At 46.7% G+C, this 22071-nt stretch overlaps 1 protein-coding gene across 8 annotated transcripts in view; it reads right to left on the bottom strand.

Annotated features, from left to right (window-relative positions):
• Window positions 1-22071, bottom strand: part of CEP128 (centrosomal protein 128) — a 393105-nt gene that overhangs the window by 185354 nt on the left and 185680 nt on the right. Inside the window, exon 19 of one of the 8 annotated variants that reach the window (XM_089778399.1) lies at window positions 1311-3233. The exons of the other annotated variants lie outside the window; for them this stretch is intronic. Within the exon in view, the coding sequence (XP_089634525.1) occupies window positions 3157-3233 (77 nt within the window). The 3' untranslated portion in view covers window positions 1311-3156. Of the gene's footprint in view, window positions 1-1310; window positions 3234-22071 lie in introns of those variants that run through there. 8 annotated transcript variants of the gene reach the window in all.

Below are 22071 nucleotides of genomic sequence, written 5' to 3'. Positions count from 1 at the left end.
TCTTCTTGACCTCTGGTGATAGGACAAGAAGCAATGGGCTTAAATTGTGGCAAGGGAGATTTAGGTTGTATATTAGGAAAAACTTCCTAACTGTCAGGATGATTAAACACTAGAATAAATTGCTAGGGAAGTTGTGGAATCTCCATCATTGGAGATATTTAAGAGCAGACATCTTTCAGGAATGATCTAGATGGGCTGGACTGGATGACCTCTCGAGGTCACTTCCAGTTCTAATATTCTGTGATTCTATAATCAGCACCACCTTCCTGATAAAGTGGTAATTAGTGTGTCCCTGCTGGTATATTCTTATTATTCAAGCATGGAATTTATATCCCTAGAGATTCTATGATACAGGCAGATTCATTTAAGATTTTTACGTCATTTGACTCTAGGTTTTCTTTCACAAATGTTGCCACTCTTCTACAAGCACAAACTATTTTGTTCTTCCAATACATTTCGTACTCTTATATTATCATGTCCCATTGATTATCCTCATTCCACCAAATTTCTATAATGCTTATTACAGCAATATCCTCATTTAATATGAAGAACTCAAATTCACCTATCTTACTATTTAGACTTCTAACATGTATATGTCAATATTTTTAAAACTGTCACTTTTTAGTTGCCTGCTATTATATTACATAATTGAATGTGACTGCATTGGACTATTTTTCATCAGATCTTAACTGTATTTTATAATCTTCCATCCTCTCCTTCTTACTGGGATATAGAGAATCTCCATTCATAGAACCTCCCTTAAGAGATCTCTGTCTGAACTTCGTGCTCCTCCAAACATATAGGCTTTCTTCCAGCCTTTATTTTCAAAACTGCTCTATCACCTTTTTTAATTTTGTGCATCAGAAAATGATGTACAGTAACGAGCTGTGCAAAGTAGTCCCAATTTTTTGTTATTGGGGCAGTGCAATAAGGTTTCCTCTGATCATCAGAATTTTACAGAAGTTCCCCGCCCCGCTCCCCCCAAAAAATAACCAAGGTAACAATGATTGCACAGGACTTGTTCAACTATTACCAAGATCAGATTAATTGCAAAAGAAGTTGTAGGATCAAATTCTCTTCTTTAATTCACTCTGCATCTATACTTAGCTTTTTCAAATACACTATCATTTAGCATTGATGAGAATTACGTTCAGAACAAGAAAGATAGTCACATTGTAGTCCCAAAAAGACACAACTGCCTTTTGTTTGATGGTGATGGATGTAAAGAAAGAAAAAACGGCATTACGGTTTTTTGAAAAACTTCTTTGAAATAATATTCTAACCCAATTAACGAATTACTAATAGTCAAAATTATTTTTCATTTCTGTTATCGAGTAAAAGTTTTTTTACTGTTGTCATTTCATTCTACTGATTTTTTTTCTAGTACTAACTTACTTTAAAAGTTATATAACTGCCTTTAATGGTTTTAAATTGAATGCAAAATTAACTAACAATTCATCTTCAATGCTTTCAACCTAGATCTGTTTGAAAGATCCACATATTATATCCCAGACACCATATCTGACTGAATTTTATAAGGTTAAAAGCAGCCCAAATTTCTTAGCCATGCTGTGTATCAGGTTCTGATGTAGGATGAATTATTATGGTAAGAGGTAAGTTTTTAGATACGTGACATTTTTGAAACCTGAACGAGACAATTGCATAATTAACAGATGTTCACAGCAAACATTATGGCAGTAACTTTCCTATTATAAATTTAAGTCAAATAAAGCAATATTCTTAGGAAAAATGAAGACTAACTATGAGACTGTTACATTCTTCAAAAACTGCATTTATAAGAACATAGAGATAAAGCAGATAGACATATAAGAAAAAAAACTGAACTGCCATCTTGTATCTGGTTGAGCTTTAATATTATTTTTCAAAGTGTTTTACATAGTCTTTAAAACAGGGTATATATCAAAGGAAATTCCATTCTAGAAACTTTCACAGCTGCTACTATTGAACTATCATGACAGGAACAGGGCTGCTATAAGGACTGGCAGATGATCTGAGAAATATATGTCAACTACAAGATTTACTAAGAATTTCTTGGGTCTTTAACTTAAATAAGTTTTGTTTTCTTCATTGAAATCATTGCTCTGGAGTGGGGCTGGGGATGAGGGATTCAGGATGCAGGCTGCCCTGGGGTGAGAGGACAATCCCGGCTCTCTCTCACCACTGCAGCTTGGAGCCAGGTGAGAAGCATCTGCCTATGGTCACTGCAGCTGCAGACAGACAGATGCACATTTCTACGGCCTTGTTTACACTGGCATACTTTGTTGCCAAAAACTGCCTTTTGGCAAACACACAGTGAGAGTGTACACACTACAATGCAACTTTTGTTTGGAAAAACACCCAGTTTTGGTGACAAAAAACTTCCACCCTGCGAGAGACTTTTTCTTTTCCCCTCCCTTAATTGTAGACTCTGTTTGATTTTCTCAACAGAACTGGCTTCTGCCAGTATCCCACAATATCTGCCATGATGGCTGTGCTCAGTGTTTTGTGATCCCTGCTGTTCTGTAGGCATGTGCCCATCCCCTTTTGAAGCTCCAGGAAGTACGTGATATCTAAGTGAGCTGCTCCGTTTGGGAAACAAAGAACAAGTCATTGGAATGCTTGTGTTCTTCCCTGCAAAAAAATAAACTTGTAAAATGTCCAATACCCCAATTTTGCCTCAACAATTTTAATGGAAAATTACTGAACACTTCAACTGACAAATCCTTCTAAACCATGACAAGCAATCTAAATAGCACTGTGGGTTTTAGGACTAGATTTCATCATTATCTGTATGCTTCTCAACATAACCCCTTTCTTCCCAAAAAGAGTTCTTTCCTTTCCCAAAGTTTATTTACTTTGATGAAAGGTGTGCAACTTACAGAAGTGAACAATGACCACCTCTCTTTATTCAAAGCCGGTGTATAACTTAAGTATTGACAATGTATATTTTTAACAAATACTTCCCAACAAAGGACAACAAATCTTATTTTGGATGTGATTTCCCTTCCTCCTTCTCCAGCTCCAATGCACCACTCCAGCACCACCACCACATGTTCTTTAACCTCAGTGAAGAGGCCTCCAACAACATACCAATTACTTCTGTGGGTTTTGTGATTAGAACAATTATGCATTAGGAACTGAAATGTGAGCATCAATTTATTTCACAAAGAGCAGCAGGTATCTATCACGCGACAATACATTCTGGTTACTACTGATCTGAGCCCAAACATGAACTGGAGATAAAGACATGAAAGAAAAAAAATCATTATAAAGAAAAGAGAATGAAAGACACACAAGTAATAACAGCAATATTTGAATTTGCAAGCTAAATTGTTATTTAAAAACAGACTTTTGTTTGACCTGGAAAGTTCACTCGAAGAAGGGAAATTTGTAAGAAGGAAAGCAATAGCTACTTGGCCAAAAAAATTCTCTAAAAGCTGCACAATATTATCCATCTAAAAGCAGTTTTATTTGATAAGGAGGTTTTGATTTGTTTTTTAAAAATTAAAGATTTCCTTTAATTTGTAGTTTTGAATTAGTGTTTTTGTTTGTAAAAATTAACACCACTTAGCAACCTGATGCCACTATGAAAATGAGGTGTTTAGCTGATTAAAAAAATAATTTAAAACTTTCAAAACCTAAACATACAAATTTTCTCATTATCCTTGGCACCATCAATTTCATTATACTTTTCATTCTACCAATATGCATTTATATTACAGTGATATCTTGGCTCAGAAATTAGATGCAATTGTTATGACAGCATCTGTTGAAAGCTGCAGTTTCTATTTTTGCCAAGATCCTTTTCATGGGTGTCTCTGGTATCATTGCTTTTTCTAACCAGATCAAAAAAGCATCTCCTTCTCTATCACCTAACTTTGCAGTTCTGACAATATCTGTTCTGGGCAAGCTTTAAATATTTAAACTTTTTTTAAAAAAATAAGAACTTGTACATAAGAACAGAAATTCAGCCAAAAAATGTCAAAGGAACATTGCAGCATTTTATTGCAAGAAATGCACATATATAAATTGAGTTGGATGCATCATTGTGTTTCTGTAACCCTTATTGCAGTGAATCAGAGACACCCTATGCTGTACTATGCAGAGAGGTGTCTAGGGTCTATGTCATATGATTGATTCTGGCCTCAGAAACAAAGCCATAAAAGAGTGGAATCTCTTTCTGAAAGGAATGAAAAGGAAGGAAGCATTAAAGACAGGTTGCCCTGAGAGAAAACTCTTGGATCTTGTGGGAATGTACACCGACACTAACCAATGATGTAGGCATCGGAAATGCAGCCTTGCATGGTGGACCACACATGTTGTGGCTGCCATATGTCCCATGAGCTGTAGGCAAGTAAGGAGAGAGACCATAGCGCTTAAGGTGAATATTGCAATCAGGTCATGTATAGCTTGGTACTTTTGCATAGGTAAGTACCTATTTTGTCATCGTGGAATCTAGGCATGCTCCTATGAATTCTAGGTTCTGAGTTGGCACTAGTCTAGATTTCTGGTAGTTTATAATAAGACCTACAGACTCTCTCGCTGTAACAATCATTCAGGAAGTTTTGGCTAAGAATGAATCCTATAGAAGGTAGTCATTGAGATAGGGGAAGATTACAATACCCCGACGACAGAGTTGCACAGTTACCACCGCAAGTGTTTTCAAGAACACTCTGGGAGCTGAAGAGAGTCCGAAGGGTAGAACTCAATATTGGAAGTGATCCTCCCTGACCACAAAACGGAGGAACCTTCTGTGGGCAGGATGGATAGTAACGTGAAAATATGCATCCTGAAGGTAGAAGACTACAAACCAATCCCCATGGTCTAGTGCTGGAATTATGGTCGCAAGAGTCACCATTTTGAAATGCTGCTTTCGAAGGTAACAGTTGAGTTTTCGAAGATCGAGTATGGGCCTCCAACTTCCAGGTTTTTTCTGGGTGATGTAGTAACTGGAATAGAAGCCTCTGCCTCTGAATTCGGTCAGTACCCTTTTCTTTCACTGCTCCAATGGTAAAGAGTCAGTGGACTTCTTGTTTTAGCAGGTACTCATGAGAAGGATCCCAGGAGAGAGATGGGCAAGATGGTAAAGTTGGGGGTAGTGATGTGAATGGGATGGTGCAGACTGTTGAAACAATCTCGGGAACCCAACAGTTCGTAGTGATGTTAGACCAATGTTGGTAAAATGGTTTGAGATGGTGGTAGAAAATGGGAACTGCTCAATTGGGTTGATGTATTGTGCAGGGAGTTTGTAAGCCCTTGACCAGACTGTCAAATGTTCTTCTTGTTAGCAGATTGAGTGGAAGTGCAGTTGTTTTGAGTGCACCTCTTTTGGGGGTCTTTGTCTCTTTCACTGGAGTTGATCGAATGGACATTGATAGTATCTTGGCTTCAAGAAGTTGTAATGCCTTTGAAATGGTGTGTATCTCTTACGGCGGTATGGGGGCGGGTACATCCCAAGGACCAGAGAGTGGTCCTTGATTCCTTGCTCAAGTGGAGATCTTGTCTGTGTTTATGGGCAAACAGCTTTTGTTTGTAAAATTAGACGTCCTCCAACCTTAGTCTGCAGCTCTTGTGGAACTCCTGCAGTTTGTAGTCACGAGGACCTCTTCATGATTATAGTGGTGGCCATCAAATGAGCCGCTGTGTCTGCCACATTCCAGTGCAATCTGAAGTTCAGGTCTGGCAGAGGCATATCCCTCCTGGATGATGGATTTCAAAATGGGCCTTTTGGTATCTGACAGGTGCTCCATTACTTCCGTGAGTTTGGTATAATTGTCAAAATCATGATTCAACAGGAGCGCAGCATAATTGGCAATTTGCAATAAAAGTGTTGAAGAGGAATATATTTTCCTGTCAAACAGGTCCATGCATTTGCTGTCTTTTCCCACCACAGCATTCTTATATTGTGAGTTTTTTTCCTGTATTGGGCTGTATCTATGACCAGGGAATTGGGTTGTGAGTGTGAGAACAAGAACTCAGCACCCTTGGTCGGAAAAAGGGAGTTACTCACCTCGTGTAGTAATGAGTGTTCTTCGAGATGTGTCCCCCCGTGGGTGCTCCACTCTAGGTGAAGGGTCGCCCTGAGCCGCAGATCAGAGCTTTGTACAGCAGTTACCCCTGTTGAGCCATGCATGCCCAGGAGGCGTCTCGAGCCCTTCCCGCCTCCTGAGGAGCGTGGCTCAACCCCCTCTCTTTCAGTTCCTCGTCTCCGCCCGAGTAATTTTGACTCCGAGCAGAGGGGAGGTAGGGAGGGTCGTGGAGCACCCACGGGGACACACGTCTCGAAGAACACTCGTTACTGCATGAGGTGAGTAACTCCCTTTCCTTCGAGTAGTGTCCCCGTGGGTGCTCCACTCTAGGTGACTACAAAGCAGTATTCAATATATGGCTGGAGGGAGCCGGAGTCAGTGTTTGGCAGTGGTGGAGAGCACTGCAGTGGCAACTGCTGAGTCACTCTTCAGTTGTGGAAGAATAGCATAATGTTTAGCAAAGGTATGATCTGAAGACCATGTTGCTGCCCGGTAAATGTCTCTTAAGGGGACATTGCCCAGAAAGGCTGTAGAAGCAGCCGTGGCTCGAGTGGAATGCGCTAGTGGTGGGCGCTGTAGCAGTCGATTGCCCAGAGAGTGGCACTTAATTATGCATGTCGATATCCACTTTGAGATTCATTGCGACGATATTGGTGTCCCTTTGGATCGTTCAGCAATGGAAATAAAAAGTCTTTCAGATTTACGAAATGGTTTTGTTCTTTCTAGGAAGGCCAGAGCCCTCCGGATGTCCAGAGTGTGCAGGCTGGAGTCTGTCTGCGAAGAATGCGGTTTTGGGAAAAGGTAAGTAATACGATCGGTTCGTTGAAATGGAATTCTGTACAGACCTTCAGCAAAAACGTGGGGTGGGGTCTAAGTATGACTCTATCCTTCATGAAAACTGTGTAAGGAGGTTCTGACATTAATGCTTCGAGTTCGCTCACCCTCCTAACGGAGGTGATAGCTAAGAGGAAACAGACTTTCATAAAAAGGAAAGGAAGTGGTACTGTTGCCAGTGGCTCAAAAGGAGGTCTGGTGAGATAGTTCAAAACAAGATTTAAGTCCCACAAAGGGGGTGGGGCCTTATATGGTGGGTACACATTCTGGAGTCCCTTAAGAAATCTCTTCGTAATAGGATGGTTAAAAATGGAGAAGCCGTCTACTGAGATAGGAAATGCTGCTATTGCAGAGAGGTGTACTCTTAGAGAGGAGATTGACAGTCCTGATGCTTTAAGCTCCAGAATGTAGTCTAGGATGGTATTTAGTGGTGAAGCAAGGGGCTCCACTTTGGTTCGCTGACACCAGTGGCAGAATTGTGTCCATTTTTGTTGGTAAGTTTTCCGAGTAGATTGTCTCTTGCTATGGAGGAGAATGTCTTTTACTCGCTGGGAGCAGCGATCTTCTATCTCTGAGAACCAGAGAGAAGCCATGCCTGAAGATGCAGAGTACTGAGTCGTGGATGCAGTATCCTGCCGTTGTCCTGAGACAGTAGGTCTATCCGGTCTGGTAGTGGGTGGGGAGGCTGGACCGCTAGCCTGTGAAGGTATGGGTACCAGGTTTGGCAAGACCATGATGGTGCAATCAAGATGACTAGGGCTTTGTCTCTCAGGATCTTGCACAGAACTCTTGGGATGAGCGGTATGGGGGGAAAGGCGTAGTGCAGGGGGGCTGTCCATTTGATTAGGAAGGCATCCCCCAGAGAGTGTTTGCCAAATCCCGCATGTGAGCAGAATTGGGGACATTTGGTGTTCTGGATAGAAGCAAAGAGGTCTATCGATGGCCATCCCCATTGGTGGAAAATTGAGTTTGTGACCTCCGTATGTAACTCCCATTCATGGTTTGAGGTGAAGTTTCAACTGAGGGAGTCCGCTTTGGTGTTGTTCACTCCGGGCAGGTAGGATACTATAAGGGTGACTTGGTTGCAGATGCACGAGTTCCACAGGCGAATAGCCTCCGCGCATAAAGAACGGGAGCGGGCTCCACCCTGTCTGTTTATGTAGAACATCGTGAAGATGTTGTCTGTTAGGATGCGGACTGTGTGATTGGCGATGTTGGAGGCAAAGTGTGCACAGGCATTCCTTACTGCCCTCAATTCGAGGAGATTGATATGTAAGAGTGTCTCATTTGGGGACCACCTGCCTTGAACTTCGTGACCGTCCATAAGTGCCCCCCAGACGAGCAGGGAAGCATCTGTGGTGATTTGGATAGTGGGTTCGATTTGTTGGAACGGAACCCCCGCCAGAAGATTGTTTGGCACTGTCCACCATTGTAAGGATGCGAACACGTTTGGTGGGATAGTAACCGTTTTGTTTCGAGGGTGTGGTGATGGGATATAAACAGTTACAACCCAGAGCTGAAAACATCGAAAGTGCAGGCGAGCATGGTGGACTACGTAGGTGGTGGAAGCCATGTGTCCCATTAGTCGGAGGCATGTAAGTACTGTGGTGGTAGGAATTGTGAGAACCCGCTTATAATTTCTCGTATAGTTGCAAAACGTTGCTGAGGTAGGTATGCTCGGGCTGTAACTGAATCCAGGCGTGCACCAATGAACTCTATATCTTGAACTGGGTGCAAAATTGATTTGTCTTGGTTGATTAGAAGGCCTAGACGACTGAGGAGGGCCGTGGTCGTATGTATCACAGAGGCGGTTTCGGCGTACGAGGATCCCTTTAGAAGGCAGTCGTCTAGATAGGGAAATATGATGACGTTCTGCCATCTGAGATACGCAGCTACGACCGCCAGTACTTTCGAAAATACCCTCGGAAATGATGAGAGACCGAAGGGAAGAACCTTGTACTGGAAGTGGTCTGGTCCAAGCGTGAAGCGTAGGTATCGTCTGTGGGAGGGGTGGATGATTATATGGAAATAGGCATCTTGGAGGTCGAGGGCTGCAAACCAGTCCCCTTGCTCTAGCGCAGGAATGATTGTGGAGAGAGAGACCATCTTGAAATGCTGTTTCTTGAGAAACTTGTTCAGTTTTCGGAGGTCCAATATAGGTCTCCAACCCCCTGTTCGTTTTTCGGTTAAGAAATAGTTTGAGTAAAACCCTCTCCCATGGAACTCTTGGGGTACCCTTTCTACAGCTCCGATGACGAGGAGTCGATCGATTTCTTGTTTTAGAAGGGTTTCGTGAGAGTGGTCCCTGAAGAGGGATGGGATAGGGGGAAGGGTAGGGGGGATAGAGGTAAATGGGATGGTATAGCCCACTCGAATTATCTCTAGAACCCAGCGTCCGATGTTATGGATTCCCATTGTGGAAGGAATGGCCGCAAACGGTGGGTGAATAGATGGCCATGTTGAACTCGTGGTAGATCGTAAGAGAGGTGTTGCAGGCCCTAGACCAAATCTTCAAATTTGTTGTTTTGATGGTTGGGTAGTTGGTGGGTGGGACTGGTTGGGGCGCCTTCTGAGACCTCGTTGCCTTGGTCTAGTGTCTTCATAGGGCCTCTGTGGTTGATTGTATTGCCCATATCAGTATCGGTTGTATGAGTTATATGGGGTGTATCGTCTGCGTTTATAGGGTGGCGTGTACATGCCCAACATGCGAAGTGTGGACTTAGAATTTTTGCTGTTATGGAGCATTTCGTCCTTAGTAGCTGCAAATAGCTTTTGCTTGTCGAATGGCAAGTCTTCCACTTTAGGCTGGAGTTCGCCGGGAACTCCAGACGACTGGAGCCAAGATGCTCTACGCATGACGACCGCTATAGCTATAACTCGGGCTTCAGTGTCAGCAACATCCATTGCGGTTTGGAGAGTGGTACGGGCGATCATATGGCCCTCGTGAACTATTGTTTCAAGATAGATCTTTTGGACTCAGGGAGATATGGCACCAGTTCTCCTAGTTTCCAGTAATTGTCAAAGTCATGATTTGCTAAGAGAGCGGAATAATTCGATATTCTTAGTTGTAGGGTGAAAGAGGAGTATACCTTCTTGCCAAAGGAGTCCAACTTTTTGTGGTCTTTGTCTGCGTTGCCCATCTTGTACTTTGGGAGCTTTGCACGTTGTTGTGCTGAGTCTACGACTAATGAATTAGGTTGTGGGTGTGTGAAGAGAAAGTCATTGTCTTTTGAGGGGACAAAGCACTTCCTGTCGATTCTCTTATTAGTTGGTTGAATGGATGCGGGTGTTTTCCACAGGTCTTCCGAGGTCTCCATTATTGCCTCGTCTATGGGCAGGGCAATCTTGCTATGTAATGTAGGATGGAGATTTTTTAGCAATTGGTATTGTTTCTTCTGGACCTCTTGCAGGGAGACATTCTGGCTTGTCGCTACTCTCTTGAATAGTTCCTGGAACTGTTTTAGATCATCAATCGCTTCAGAGTCTGATGGTACTACGGCATCATCTGGTTGTGCATCGAGGGCATCAGAATGTGTGACATTTATTGAATGAATGTCTGATTCATTGTCAGAGATTCGATCTGCGTCTTCCTCTGAAAGAGTTGCTGGAGGTAGGGGCTGCGGCCGAGATGAGCTTCTTCGGGATGAAGTGGAGTGAGCTGGGGAGCGTCGTCCGTATGGCTGCCAGTGCTCCCAGGGTCCCCACTGTGGTGGATAAGGTGAGGGTGGGTAAGGCCAGTATGGGTGCCATGGGCTTTGTTGTGGTAGAGCCCTGTAATGATGGGAGCGAGACTGCCTAGGTGATGCGTGTCGCGAGGAATAGACCATGTAATGGTCATCCTCAGGAAGAGGAGCATCTTGAAAGGATAAGGGTGACATAGACCTTGGAGGGGATTGCCTTGATGGAGACATCCCAGGGGAGTAAGATGTAGAAGGCAGGCACTGGTAGTGATGCCTGCTGTGTGAGTCAGTTTCCTGCTGAGGCTGATCCCTAGCAGCCTCATCCTGCTGCTTGTCTGGGTGTGCTGGCAGCGTCAGTGCAGCATCATGATGCTTAGATGTAGTTGGTGCCGGCCGCTTAGCAGGCTGGACCTCTTTTTCCTGCGGTGCCGTGGCTTTAATCGGCACCGCAGCTTTAAGCTGTGTCGGGGCTTTCGGCGCCACCGAAGCTTGAAGCAGCGCCGGGGCTGGAAGCGGCGCTGCGGTTTGAATCGGCGCCGGCTTTTCTTGCTGTGCCAGCTGCTTGGAGCGCTCCCGGGGCCGCTTAGCTGTAGCGCGCCCCAATGCCGGTGCTGAATGAGAAGATCACCCCGAAGCCCTTGTGGCAGTGGTCCTCCCACTTAGGTGTGCCTCTCCTCTATGTTTTGGAGAGGAAGAGGCTGGAAGGGAGCGGGATGGTGAGGGTCTGCCTCTCGGCTCACTCCTGGAGGGGGGGGGGGGGCTCTTGTCACGTTGCCGCCTGTTCCCCAGCGGGCTGTAAAGCCTTTTCAAATAAAATCATCTCAGGCGGAGCTCTTGGCCCTTTCTGGCTCTCGCCGTGAGTGAATTGCAATGAGTGCAGCTGTGGGGAGAGTGAGTTTCCCCCAAACAGCGAATGCACTTTGAATGTCCATCTGAAGCCGGCATAGGATCCCAACATTGGTCACATTTCTTAAAGCCTGAGGAGCCGGACATGGCCGGTTCTCTCCTCTTTGAGCTTGTTCTATGTATTTATTTAGCTGCTGTTGTCGTCTGTCTCCGTGTGTTGGGGTGTTTTTTTTTAAACTCTTTTCTTTCTTTCCTGTGTTGAACAGCTGTGAGAACACCGGTTCATCGGAGTTCCGGTTTGAAGTGGGTTCAAGTCCCCCAGAGGAGGGATTTAGTTAAGTGTATTATTCCTGTTACTAGGTTTTTTTTTTTTTTTTTTAGAAAGAAACAAGGAAAAGCTAACTTGGAATATAACAGGGGAAACAACTATGCCTAAACTAGCTAGAGGGAGAGTAGTCAGAGAGTCTGACAGGGAGCTCCTGTGCGCTGACGAGGGCGGTTAAAGAGGAACTGAAAGGAAGGGGGTTGAGCCGCGCTCCTCAGGAGGCGGGAAGGGCTCAAGACATGCATGCATGCATGGCTCAACGGGGGAAACTGCTGTACAAAGCTCCGATCCGTGGCTCAGGGCAACCCTTCACCTAGAGTGGAGCACCCACTGGGACACTACTTGAAGAAGAAGAAATTTTTTTTATCTGCCCTCTTATTTGTAAAGGGAGCAGAGGCCATAGTCTGCCAGATCTCCTCAGTGGACTCCATTATGGCATCATCTATTGGCAGTGCTATTTTTGCATGCTGGGATTGTTGAAGATTTTTAAGATGATGATATTGTTTCTCCTGGACTGCTGTAAACTAGACCGGCCTGGCTAGCGGACAACTCTCTTAAACAGTTCTTGAAGCTGTTTGAGATCATCTGGGGTGACGTATCCCCAGGGATGATGGCTTTGTCTGGTGAAGAAGAGAGTGGTCCGTGGGAGAAGTAGCTGGCTGTTGCTCCTCTTGTTCAGAGAGCTGACCCTCCTCTGGTTCCCAGCGATGTGGTGGGGAGGAAGTGACATGAGGTTGGCTGCATTGTGCAAAGGTAAGCCGGGGGGACAGTTAATAGTGGTGTGGACGCCTGGACCTGTAGCAACAGGGGAACCAGTGTCCTGAGTAAGAATAGTGTTGATGTTGGTCATGTGACCAGTATGGACGATCATGATGGTATCTTTGGTGGGCATGGTATGGATGCCTTGGTGATGCCTGTCTGGAAGAGGATATGTTTGTGTTCCTCTCAGCCCGTTGCATGTCCCAATATGGTTGGAGAGTGGTGAAGTGTCATTGAGCCTCTTGATGAAGCAGGTGAAAAACATATGCCTCAGCTAAGCAGTGTGATGGAATGCACGCCCCGGTGTTGGTGGTAGTGGAGAGAGAGAGACCTGCGATGTGGTAACAATGACCTCAGTGCCAGCAGTGAAGGGGACGGCGTCAGTGAAAAGATTGCCGAGGGAGGGCTAGGGCTGTGTGGCTTATCCAACTTTGCCCGTGCCTTTGTGTGTCGGGTGAAGCCGGTATCGGGGAAGCACGAGGTACTAGTATTGGCACGGCTGGTGGTGCAGGTGCCGTGGGTTGCAGCATCGATGTCAGTGCTGAAACATTTGCGGGTGTAGCTGCCAGTGCCAAAAGTGCCTTCGGTGCTGAGAGTCCGTTACCATTGTCAGCACCAATGGTGTTCTGTTCCGAGTTTTTGGGTCCGAGCACACTCTGGGGCATGCCGAAGCAGTGCCAGGCTTATCCGTAGTACTGACCCTGCTCGTCGGCACAGGCAGCAAGGAGCATGCTGGAGAAGTGTGCTTCTTTGGTGAAGACAGCATAGTGGGGGAAGAAGCGCTACGTTGTTGAGCCTTACGGCACTCTGACGGAGCCGTGGACATTGTAGTGTCCGCAGACTGAAAGACTTTATCAAACAGGAGCATGCGTAATCGCATCTGCCTGTCCCGATGAGCTCTAGCTGTGAGCTTTGAGCAATGCGGACACTTCTGAGGCACATGAGCCTCTCCTAGGCATCTGATACAAGCCGAGTGTCTGTCTGACGCTGGCATAACCTCACAACACGTGTGCCATTTTTTACATCCCAGAGAACCCAGCATTATGGGAGAGGAACTGTCCTGAGTTCGCCTCAATCTATGTAGTGTCTCTCTTTTCTTTTTCTTCTTTTCACTCTTTTTCCCCCTCAGAAAAGCGGCGGAAGCCAAAAACTGGGGAGGAGGGCCTTTGTTTTTGTTTTTTTCAAACGACAGATTATAAACTAACTATGAACTATAAACTGTGAACTATAAACAGTAACAATCAACTAACTAAAATAACTTATTTTGTGATCAACAGCTGAGGAGAAGAGCTCGCTTCATCTGCGACTGAGGATCCAAAATGAAGGAACTGGAGAGAGCCGGACCACACACACACGAGGGAAAGAGCCTGAACATCACAAGATACTGAATGCTCATGCATGGTCTGGCTGACTACTGCTGTTAAAAACTCCGATCTGCGGCACCGGGACGAGCCCAACACTTTGAGTGATGTCCCCATGGGTGCTCCACTGTAAGAAGAACAATATATGTTTTCATATATTGGATGGCTAAGTACGATTCAAGATAGTTGATATATGTTAGCCATCCAATCTTTCTCCTACATTGCTAGCTTAAAACTTTATTTTTGACTTTTTGATGCCCTTTTTTATTATTTTAATCTTTTGGTGCACTTTTAGAAAGTTTTTAAAAAGTTTTTTTTTATTATTATTATTTGTGTCTTTTTGGTCTTAAATGTAGTGTGTATCAAGTAAAAAACACTCCAAGGTTCATTTTGATATGTTTATGTATTTTGAGCTAGACTGTTTTAAAAGTGTTTTTTGCATTAGACACTTAAATTTTTAATTAAAATCAGTTGTTGAGTTTAAGGCAAGGATAAAGTAATTGAGGTGATTGATTAATATTTCTGTTGGTTAAAAGGAGGAAGGCTTCGAAGATGCTGTAATTCTTCTAAGGCATCTTAATAACAAACATTGTCGCCCGTTAATTTGTTTGGATCAATTTTGTCGATCTCTATGCCTTCCAAAGAATGGACTCGACTAAGCACAACAAATGGCTGAGCTGGCACAAAGTATTAAGAGTCAAGGTTCACAACTGCTCTATCCACCCTGCTCTCTTGTAGTTTGTGGACAGTGACTGCATAAGCATAGATGATTGGAAGCATTTGTTGCTCCATCAAGCCGTATCCAAAATTTGCTTGAAATTGACATGTGATTAGTTCAATTATGTGCTTTGCAACATCACCTTCGAATTCAATTTCAACTTTAGGGGTATCGGTTTTGTGAATTTGGCAGTGGTAGAAGTAGGGCCATATTATATTATATTTTGCCATTGCCTTTTGCTTGGTCAACATTGTACTGAAGCATAAGAAATTGTTACTCGCCTTGTGCAGTAACATCTGTTCTTTGAGATGTGTGTCCCCGTGGGTGCTCCACTAAAGGTGTCGGGCTCGTCCCAGCGCCGCAAACCGGAGAGTTTTTGCCAGCAGTAGCCCCCTCCGGAGGACCGCACATGCGCAGAAGCGCCTCGCACCATTCGCGCTCTTTTCTGCATTGAGCGGTCCGACGCACCAGTTCCTCCTAGCCGGAACATCTGCAAAATATAAACATAAGAGTTCAGAAGCAGGGAGGAGGGCGGGTCGTGGAGCACCCACGGGGACACACATCTCGAAGAACAGATGTTACTGCACAAGGTGAGTAACAATTTCTTCTTCTTCGAGTGATGTCCCCGTGGGTGCTCCACTAAAGGTGAGTAGGAAGCAGTAGCCCAAAGAGAGACGCTGTGCTTCGGAATTATCTGTGCACAGAAGAGAGAACTGCTTGAGCGACTGCTATGTCTGTAGCCCTGAAGCGATCCAGGGCATAATGCCTAGCAAATGTAGACAAAGATGACCAAGTAGCCACACGGCATATGTCTCGCAGCGGAACGTTCTTCAGGAATGCCGTGGAAGTGGACATGCTCCTGGTAGAGTGTGCTTTTGGTCTACAGGGCAGGGGCCTGCCCCGGATGGTGTAGCAGCGAGTGATGCAATTCACAATATGTGAGGAGATGCGCTGCAAGGAGAGTTGTTGACCTTTAGAGCAGGTTGCCAGCGATAGTAGTAGGCGTGAGGACTTTCGAAAAGAACGCGTTCTAAGTAGAATGCAAGTGCTCTCCTGATGTCTAGTGTGTGCAAGCGTGCCTCCTCGGGGTTAGCGCGTGGTTTCGGAAAGAAAATGGGAAAAACCATGGGCTCGTTGACGTGGAATGGTGAATTGACCTTTGGCAGGAAGGTTGGGTGACAACGGAATGTGACCCCCTGTTGGGTGAATAACATGTACGGAGGATCAGCGGAAAGTGCTGCGAGTTCAGAAACGCAGCAGGCCGATGTGACCGCCAGGAGAAAGGCAACCTTAGTGGTGAGAGTCTGCATGTCACAAGTTGCCAACGGTTCAAATGGTGGCCGAGTAAGAGTGTCCAATACTAAGGTACGGTCCCAAGGCTCAGGAGTGGGCCTGTATGGTGGGTAAAGGTTGGTAACTCCTTTCATGAACCTCTTTGCAAGTGGATGTGCAAAGACAGAAGATCCGTCTACGGGAGAGTGGAAGGCCGAGATTGCAGCCAAGTGAACCTTAAGTGAAGTAATCGCCAAGCTCTGTGATCGTAAGTGGAGCATATAGTCCAGTATAGATTGTATAGTTGCCCTTAGGGAGTCCGTGTCCTGTGAGTGGCACCATGTCTGGAAGCGTCACCACTTGTAAAAGTAAGACCTCCGGGTGGATTGGCGTCTGCTTTGTATGAGGACTTCTCTGACTGCTTGGGAACAGGCTAATCCCGGTCCTTGGAGCCAGTCAGGAGCCAGGCTGTTATGTGCAGCCGGTTGATGCTGGGGTGGAGAAGGGTGTCATGGTGCTGGGAGAGGAGGTTGGGCCGCTGTGGAAGTCGGAGAGGCTGAGACATCGACATGTGCATAAGTTGCGGCAGCCAAGTCTGACGAGGCCAAAAGGGGGCCACCAGAATTACTCTTGCTGCATCCGCTAGTATCTTCTCTATCGCCCGAGGTATCAGGGGAATCGGGGGAAAGGGGTATAGAAGACGGTACTTCCCCCAATGGAGGAGAAAGGCATCTCCTATCGATCCGTTGCCTATGCCAGCTCTCGAGCAGTAAGAACGGCATTTCTTGTTGTCTCGAGTGGCGAAGAGGTCCACTTCCGGGTGGCCCCAAAGTTGGAAGAGGCCACAAACTACCTCGTCGAGGAGCTCCCATTCGTGTTGGGAGTGGAAAGATCTGCTCAGTGTATCCGCGATGGTATTGCTCTTGCCCAGAAGGTAGGCAGCTTTGAGTGTGACGCCGTGGCGAATCGCCCAGTTCCAAAGGCATACTGATTCTGCACATACGGTTCTGGATCTGGCTCCGCCCTGGCGATTGATATAGTATACGGTGCAGATGTTGTCCGTAAGGATCTGTACTGAAGTGCCTTGGATGTGATGAACGAAGTGTCGACATGCATTGAAGACTGCTCCGAGCTCTAGAAAGTTTATGTGGAGTAGGGCTTCTTGGTGAGACCATAGACCTCGGACCTGATGTTGTAGCATGTGAGCACCCCAGCCCACAAGAGATGCATCGGTGGTAATATGTAGAAATGGAGCTCGAGTGCAGAACGGGACACCCGCAAGTACATTGGTCGGATCGAGCCACCATGTAAGTGAGACTTTGACGCGAGCAGGGATGGATGTCAACTTGTGGGTATCAGTGATGCCGGGTTTGTATACCATCTGGAACCAATGCTGCAGACACCGCATGCGGAGAGGCGAATGTGCAACGACGTATGTTGTAGAAGCCACGTGGCCTAATAACTTCAGGCACGTGAGGAACGAGACCTCCGGCGCGGTGCACAGGACATTCACTAGGTCTCGGACGGCGTGGGCCCTGTCCGTGGGTAAGTACGCCCTGGCGGTTATAGAATCTAGAGCGTTAGAGACGATTTTGGTAGGTTGATGACCAGTCCTAGAGCTTCGAAGATGCCTCTCGCGACAGTAACTGCAATTTCGATCTGTTGCATAGAAGGGGTCCTGAGTAGGCAGTCATCGAGATAGGGAAAGATGGTGATGCCAGTGCGTCGGAGGTATGCGGCTACAACTGCTAGGATCTTTGAGAATACCCTGGGAGCCGCAGAAAGACCGAAAGGAAGTACAGCATATTGGTAGTGGTCAGTGCCTAGGGTGAAACATAGAAATCTCCTATGGACCGGATGGACGGAGATATGAAAGTACGCGCCTTGGAGATCGAGGGACACGAACCAATCCCCCTGATGTAGTGCTGGTATGATGAAGCCCAAAGTAACCATTTTGAATTTTTGGTTCCGTAGGTAGCGGTTGAGGCCACGAAGGTCTAGAATCGGTCTCCAGCCGCTGGACTTCTTCCGTGTGAGAAAGTACCGGGAGTAGAAGCCTTTGCCTCTGAAGTCAGAAGGAACCTCCTCCACTGCACCAGTAGTAAGTAGGCGCGTGACCTCCTGGTGCAGTAGAAGGTCATGAGAGGGGTCCCTGAAAAGGGATGGGGATGGAGGGTTGGGCGGGGGAGTGTGGTGAAAGGGATGGCGAGGCCAGAGGTGACGATCTCCCTGACCCAACGGTCCGTGGTGATGGCGAACCAACGGCGGTTATAGGGTCTCAGGCGATAAAGGAATAACTTGGTTATCTGCGGGTAGGGCTCTGAAAGGGGTATGGCGCACAGTCCCTCGACAAGGGCATCAAACCTGTTGTCGAGGCTGCTGTTGGTTGTGCGCCTTATTAGGCTGTTGGCGCCGTTGCTGAGGGCGCTGCCTTTGCTTGTGTTGCTCATATGGTCTAAAGCATTGGGCAGTATAGGAGGAGGGCCTCTGCCTGTTGTAGGGCCAAGCTCTCTTGCGCCTGAAAGGCGGGGTATACATGCTAAGGGTTTTCAACGTAGTTCGGGAGTCTTTTCCCGAATGGAACACTTGATCAGTGTTCTGCGCAAACAACGAGGCACGATCGAAAAGGAGGTCCTCCACCTTGGGTTGTAGGTCTTTAGGCACGGATGCCAGGTGCAGCCAAGAGGCACGTCGCATGACGATAGATGTCGCCGTACTGCGGGAAGCTGAATCAGCAATATCAAGAGAGATATGGAGAGTGGTGTGGGCCGCTGTGTAGCCCTCCTGCACGATAGATTTTAGTACCTCTCTCTTGGACTCCGGTAAATGATGTATGAAGGGGGCCAACTTAGAGTAATTGTCAAAATTGTGGTTAGCAAGCTGGGCGGAATAGTTGGCCATTCTCAGGGTAGCCGTAGCAGAAGAATAGACCTTCCTGCCAAGGAGGTCCAGACGCTTCGCTTCCTTGTCCCCCTCCGAATTTCTGGATTGTGGAGACTTCGCCTTTTGTTGGGCGGCCTCAACGACGATGGAATTGGGGGCGGGATGAATGAAAAGAAATTCCGCATCCTTAGCATCAATAAAGTATTTCCTATCCGTGCGCTTGTTTGTAGGAGGCATGGATACCGGAGTCTGCCAGATGTCATTAGAGATTTCGAGGATCGCCGCATCGAAAGGAAGGGCCAGCTTTGACTTGCTGGATTGCTGAAGATTCCTGAGGAGCGTGTGCTGCTTCTGGGGTGCTTCCGAGGTATGTAGATTCTGGGAATAGGCAACCCTTTTAAAAAGCTCATGAAATTGTTTATAATCATCCACCAAAGAGAGCTCATCATTAAAAACCGCATCATCTGGGGAGGAAGAGGAGAGGTCCGTCGGGGAACCTGTGGGTTGCTGGTCTGTCACAGGGGATTGAGGGGCACCTCCATGTGAAGCGTCGCAAGTAGGCATTGGAGGGCGTTGCACTGGTGGGATGGACTCTTGGGTTTCTGGCTGTGGTGAATATGATTGATGCTCATGTGGAGACAAGGGCTGAGAAAGCCTTATGGAAGAGCATGAGCGGTCACGAAAGTGCGAGGTGTCTTGCCGATGGTGATAATCGTGGTGCGAGTAGACGGGTGAACGTGAGGTGGTGCTCCTGCGATGGTGATAATACACACGGGAGGGTGATCGTGGGGATCGTGAGCGACAGGAATAGCGAGATGGAGACCTCGAATAGTATAAGCGGTGGCAGCATGGTGAGAAAGATCGTCTCGGGAATCGCCAGTAGTGCCGAGTGGGAGATTGACTGCAGTAATGTCGTCCCCTGTGACGAGGTGAGAGAGATGGCTCAGGAGAGAAGACTGCTCTTCCCGGGCTGGAGGAAGGTGTGCAGACGTGGTGTGTTTTCCTCTGTGCCTTAGTAAGAATACTCTTAGGTGGAGGAGCCATTGAGACTGGGCTGCCCTGGACCGAGATGACAGAGGCAGAGTCCGATACATCTCCTAAAAGGTGTGGCGACCTAGGCACCGAGGTTGGGGATGGCAGTGCCGTATCCTCTCCTAATGCACCAACTTGTTGGGCCGCTGGAACCGGCTCCGCAGATGTCGGTGTGATAGAGCTGTGCTGGTGCGTTGACGCTGGCTGCTCACTCTGGCGTGTAGGTTGCTGCCTGCATTTTGAATGATGCCCGGTTGGTCTCGGCGCCGATTACTTTCTCGGCGCTGGCTCAGATTGGCGCACCTCCTGATCTCTCGGCACCGGCTCGCCCCTCGGTGCCAGGCGGGCTGTCAGCACCGGTTTAGTTGTCGGTGCAGTGCCGGCAGTCGGTGCTGACTCCACCCTCAGTGGCAGGTGTTTCGACGGTGCCGGCTGAGGTCTCGGTGCCGCGTGGAGGCTCGGTGCCGTAGAAGACGGTGCCGACTCCGGGCGCACTGACGGTGCCGGTGGTACGGAGAGCGCGGGACTAGGCGCCGATGTGCTGCGGGCTTTAGGTGCCTTATCCGCTCCCTGTCTGGGAGGGAAGCCCGATGAGCTCCGTGCTTCTCCTGCACTTACACTCCTAGAGGGAGCAGAGCTTTTTCCGTCCCGAAACTTACGTGGGACTGAAGCCTCCCATTGCTCAGTTGACGGAGGTTGGAGCGCCTTGTTGAAAAGCAACATCTTCAGGCGCATTTCTCTGTCACGCCTAGCCCGAGCAGCCAGTTTTGAGCAGTGACCGCATTTTGGGGGGATGTGGCCTTCTCCCAGACAGCAGATGCAGCGGGAGTGGCCGTCCGAGGCAGGCATAGGGTCAGCGCAAAAGGCACACTTCTTGAAGCCCGGGGATCCAGGCATGAGGGCGGCACTAGAGGGGCCGGTCAGAGAGGCCTATGAACGATGGCTGTTAATTCTAATTTTAACTGTTTTAACTTTTTTTTTTTTAAAAAAAACAACTATCAACTAGAGAAAACTAAGAATACATGGAAGGGGCTAACTGGAAAGGACAGAAACTGATGATAAACTCGATTCTCCTCAGAAAAGGAGGAGCGTGTCCTAACTCCATCTGCGACCGTGGACGGTTAGGAGGAACTAGTGCGTCGGACTGCTCAACACAGAAAAGAGCACGAACGGCGCGAGGCACTTCTGTGCATGCGCGGTCCTCCGAAGGGGGCTACTGCTGGCAAAAACTCTCCGGTTTGCGGCGCCGGGACAAGCCCAACACCTTTAGTGGAGCACCAACGGGGACATCACTCGAAGAAGAACTTTAGTGCCCAGATGTATTACAATTGTCTTTGGAATGCCTGCCACTCAATTGATCTTTGTTAGTATAGCTTGATAAAGGTTAGGAACTCGTCGTTCCTGCTCAATGAGGGTATCATGTGCTGTGATTGTGAACATTTGGAGATACGCATTGTCTAAAGTGGACAAAACTTGATTATTGTGGTCGACTACCATTTTACAAGTTGGCATAATTCTCAAAGCTTTTCCAGGTGAAAAGTCCCCTTGCTGTTTCCTCACATTTATGCAGTAAAATATTTAGTTGGTCTCGTGTGAGTTTTTCCTAAGATTATTTAAAATTTCAATAAATGTTGTATCCCCTTGCTGCTGCCTGTTTTCAGTCAATTCACAAAAGCTAAAGAGGTGCCAGAGCTGCACAGTGGGTCTCACTGAAACACGTTGTTTATAAACGGGACTGCCTGATACTGGTTAAAGTTGAAGGAGATCACTGAAGAGCAAAATGTTCAAGCCTCCCAAAAGTTCATCAACACTGATCAAATATTTGCAGAAATTATTGTTACCTGTAGCTTCTTCCTCTGGATCTTGTTCTGGTGGATTTTCTGCTCCTTGTTTGATCTTCCTCTGGGGCTTCCTCAGAGTTTTGAACCTCTTTGTTTCACACACTTACAACTTTGTATCGAAGATCAGGCTTTCTTGTGTTACCATAAATTGCTCTTTTCATACTCACTTTCATAGGCAGGCCACACAGGCGGAGACTTGGTGTTGATTTAACATTGCCATACATATTTTAAACAACTTCCGAGAAATATTGCTTTCCTCCTCTCTGATTTGAGCAATAGTGAGACTCTGAGGCTTTTTTCAAGACTTCTAGGTTCACATTAGGCGATAGCGATAGCAACTCTATACGGTTAAATATCCATGTTCACACGTCACGGCTTAATATCGAACCTTCTTGAAGTCTCTGGAATCCATCCCAGTCAAATCAAACTTTCCAAAAGCCCTTCCAACACAAATACAATGCACACTCATATGTTTGTATACGTATATGCAT

This window comes from Pelodiscus sinensis, chromosome 5, assembly GCF_052426305.1.
Source record: "Pelodiscus sinensis isolate ZL-2025 chromosome 5, ASM5242630v1, whole genome shotgun sequence".
In the NCBI taxonomy this organism is placed as follows: domain Eukaryota; kingdom Metazoa; phylum Chordata; order Testudines; family Trionychidae; genus Pelodiscus; species Pelodiscus sinensis.
This window is presented reverse-complemented; position numbering and strand designations above follow the sequence as displayed.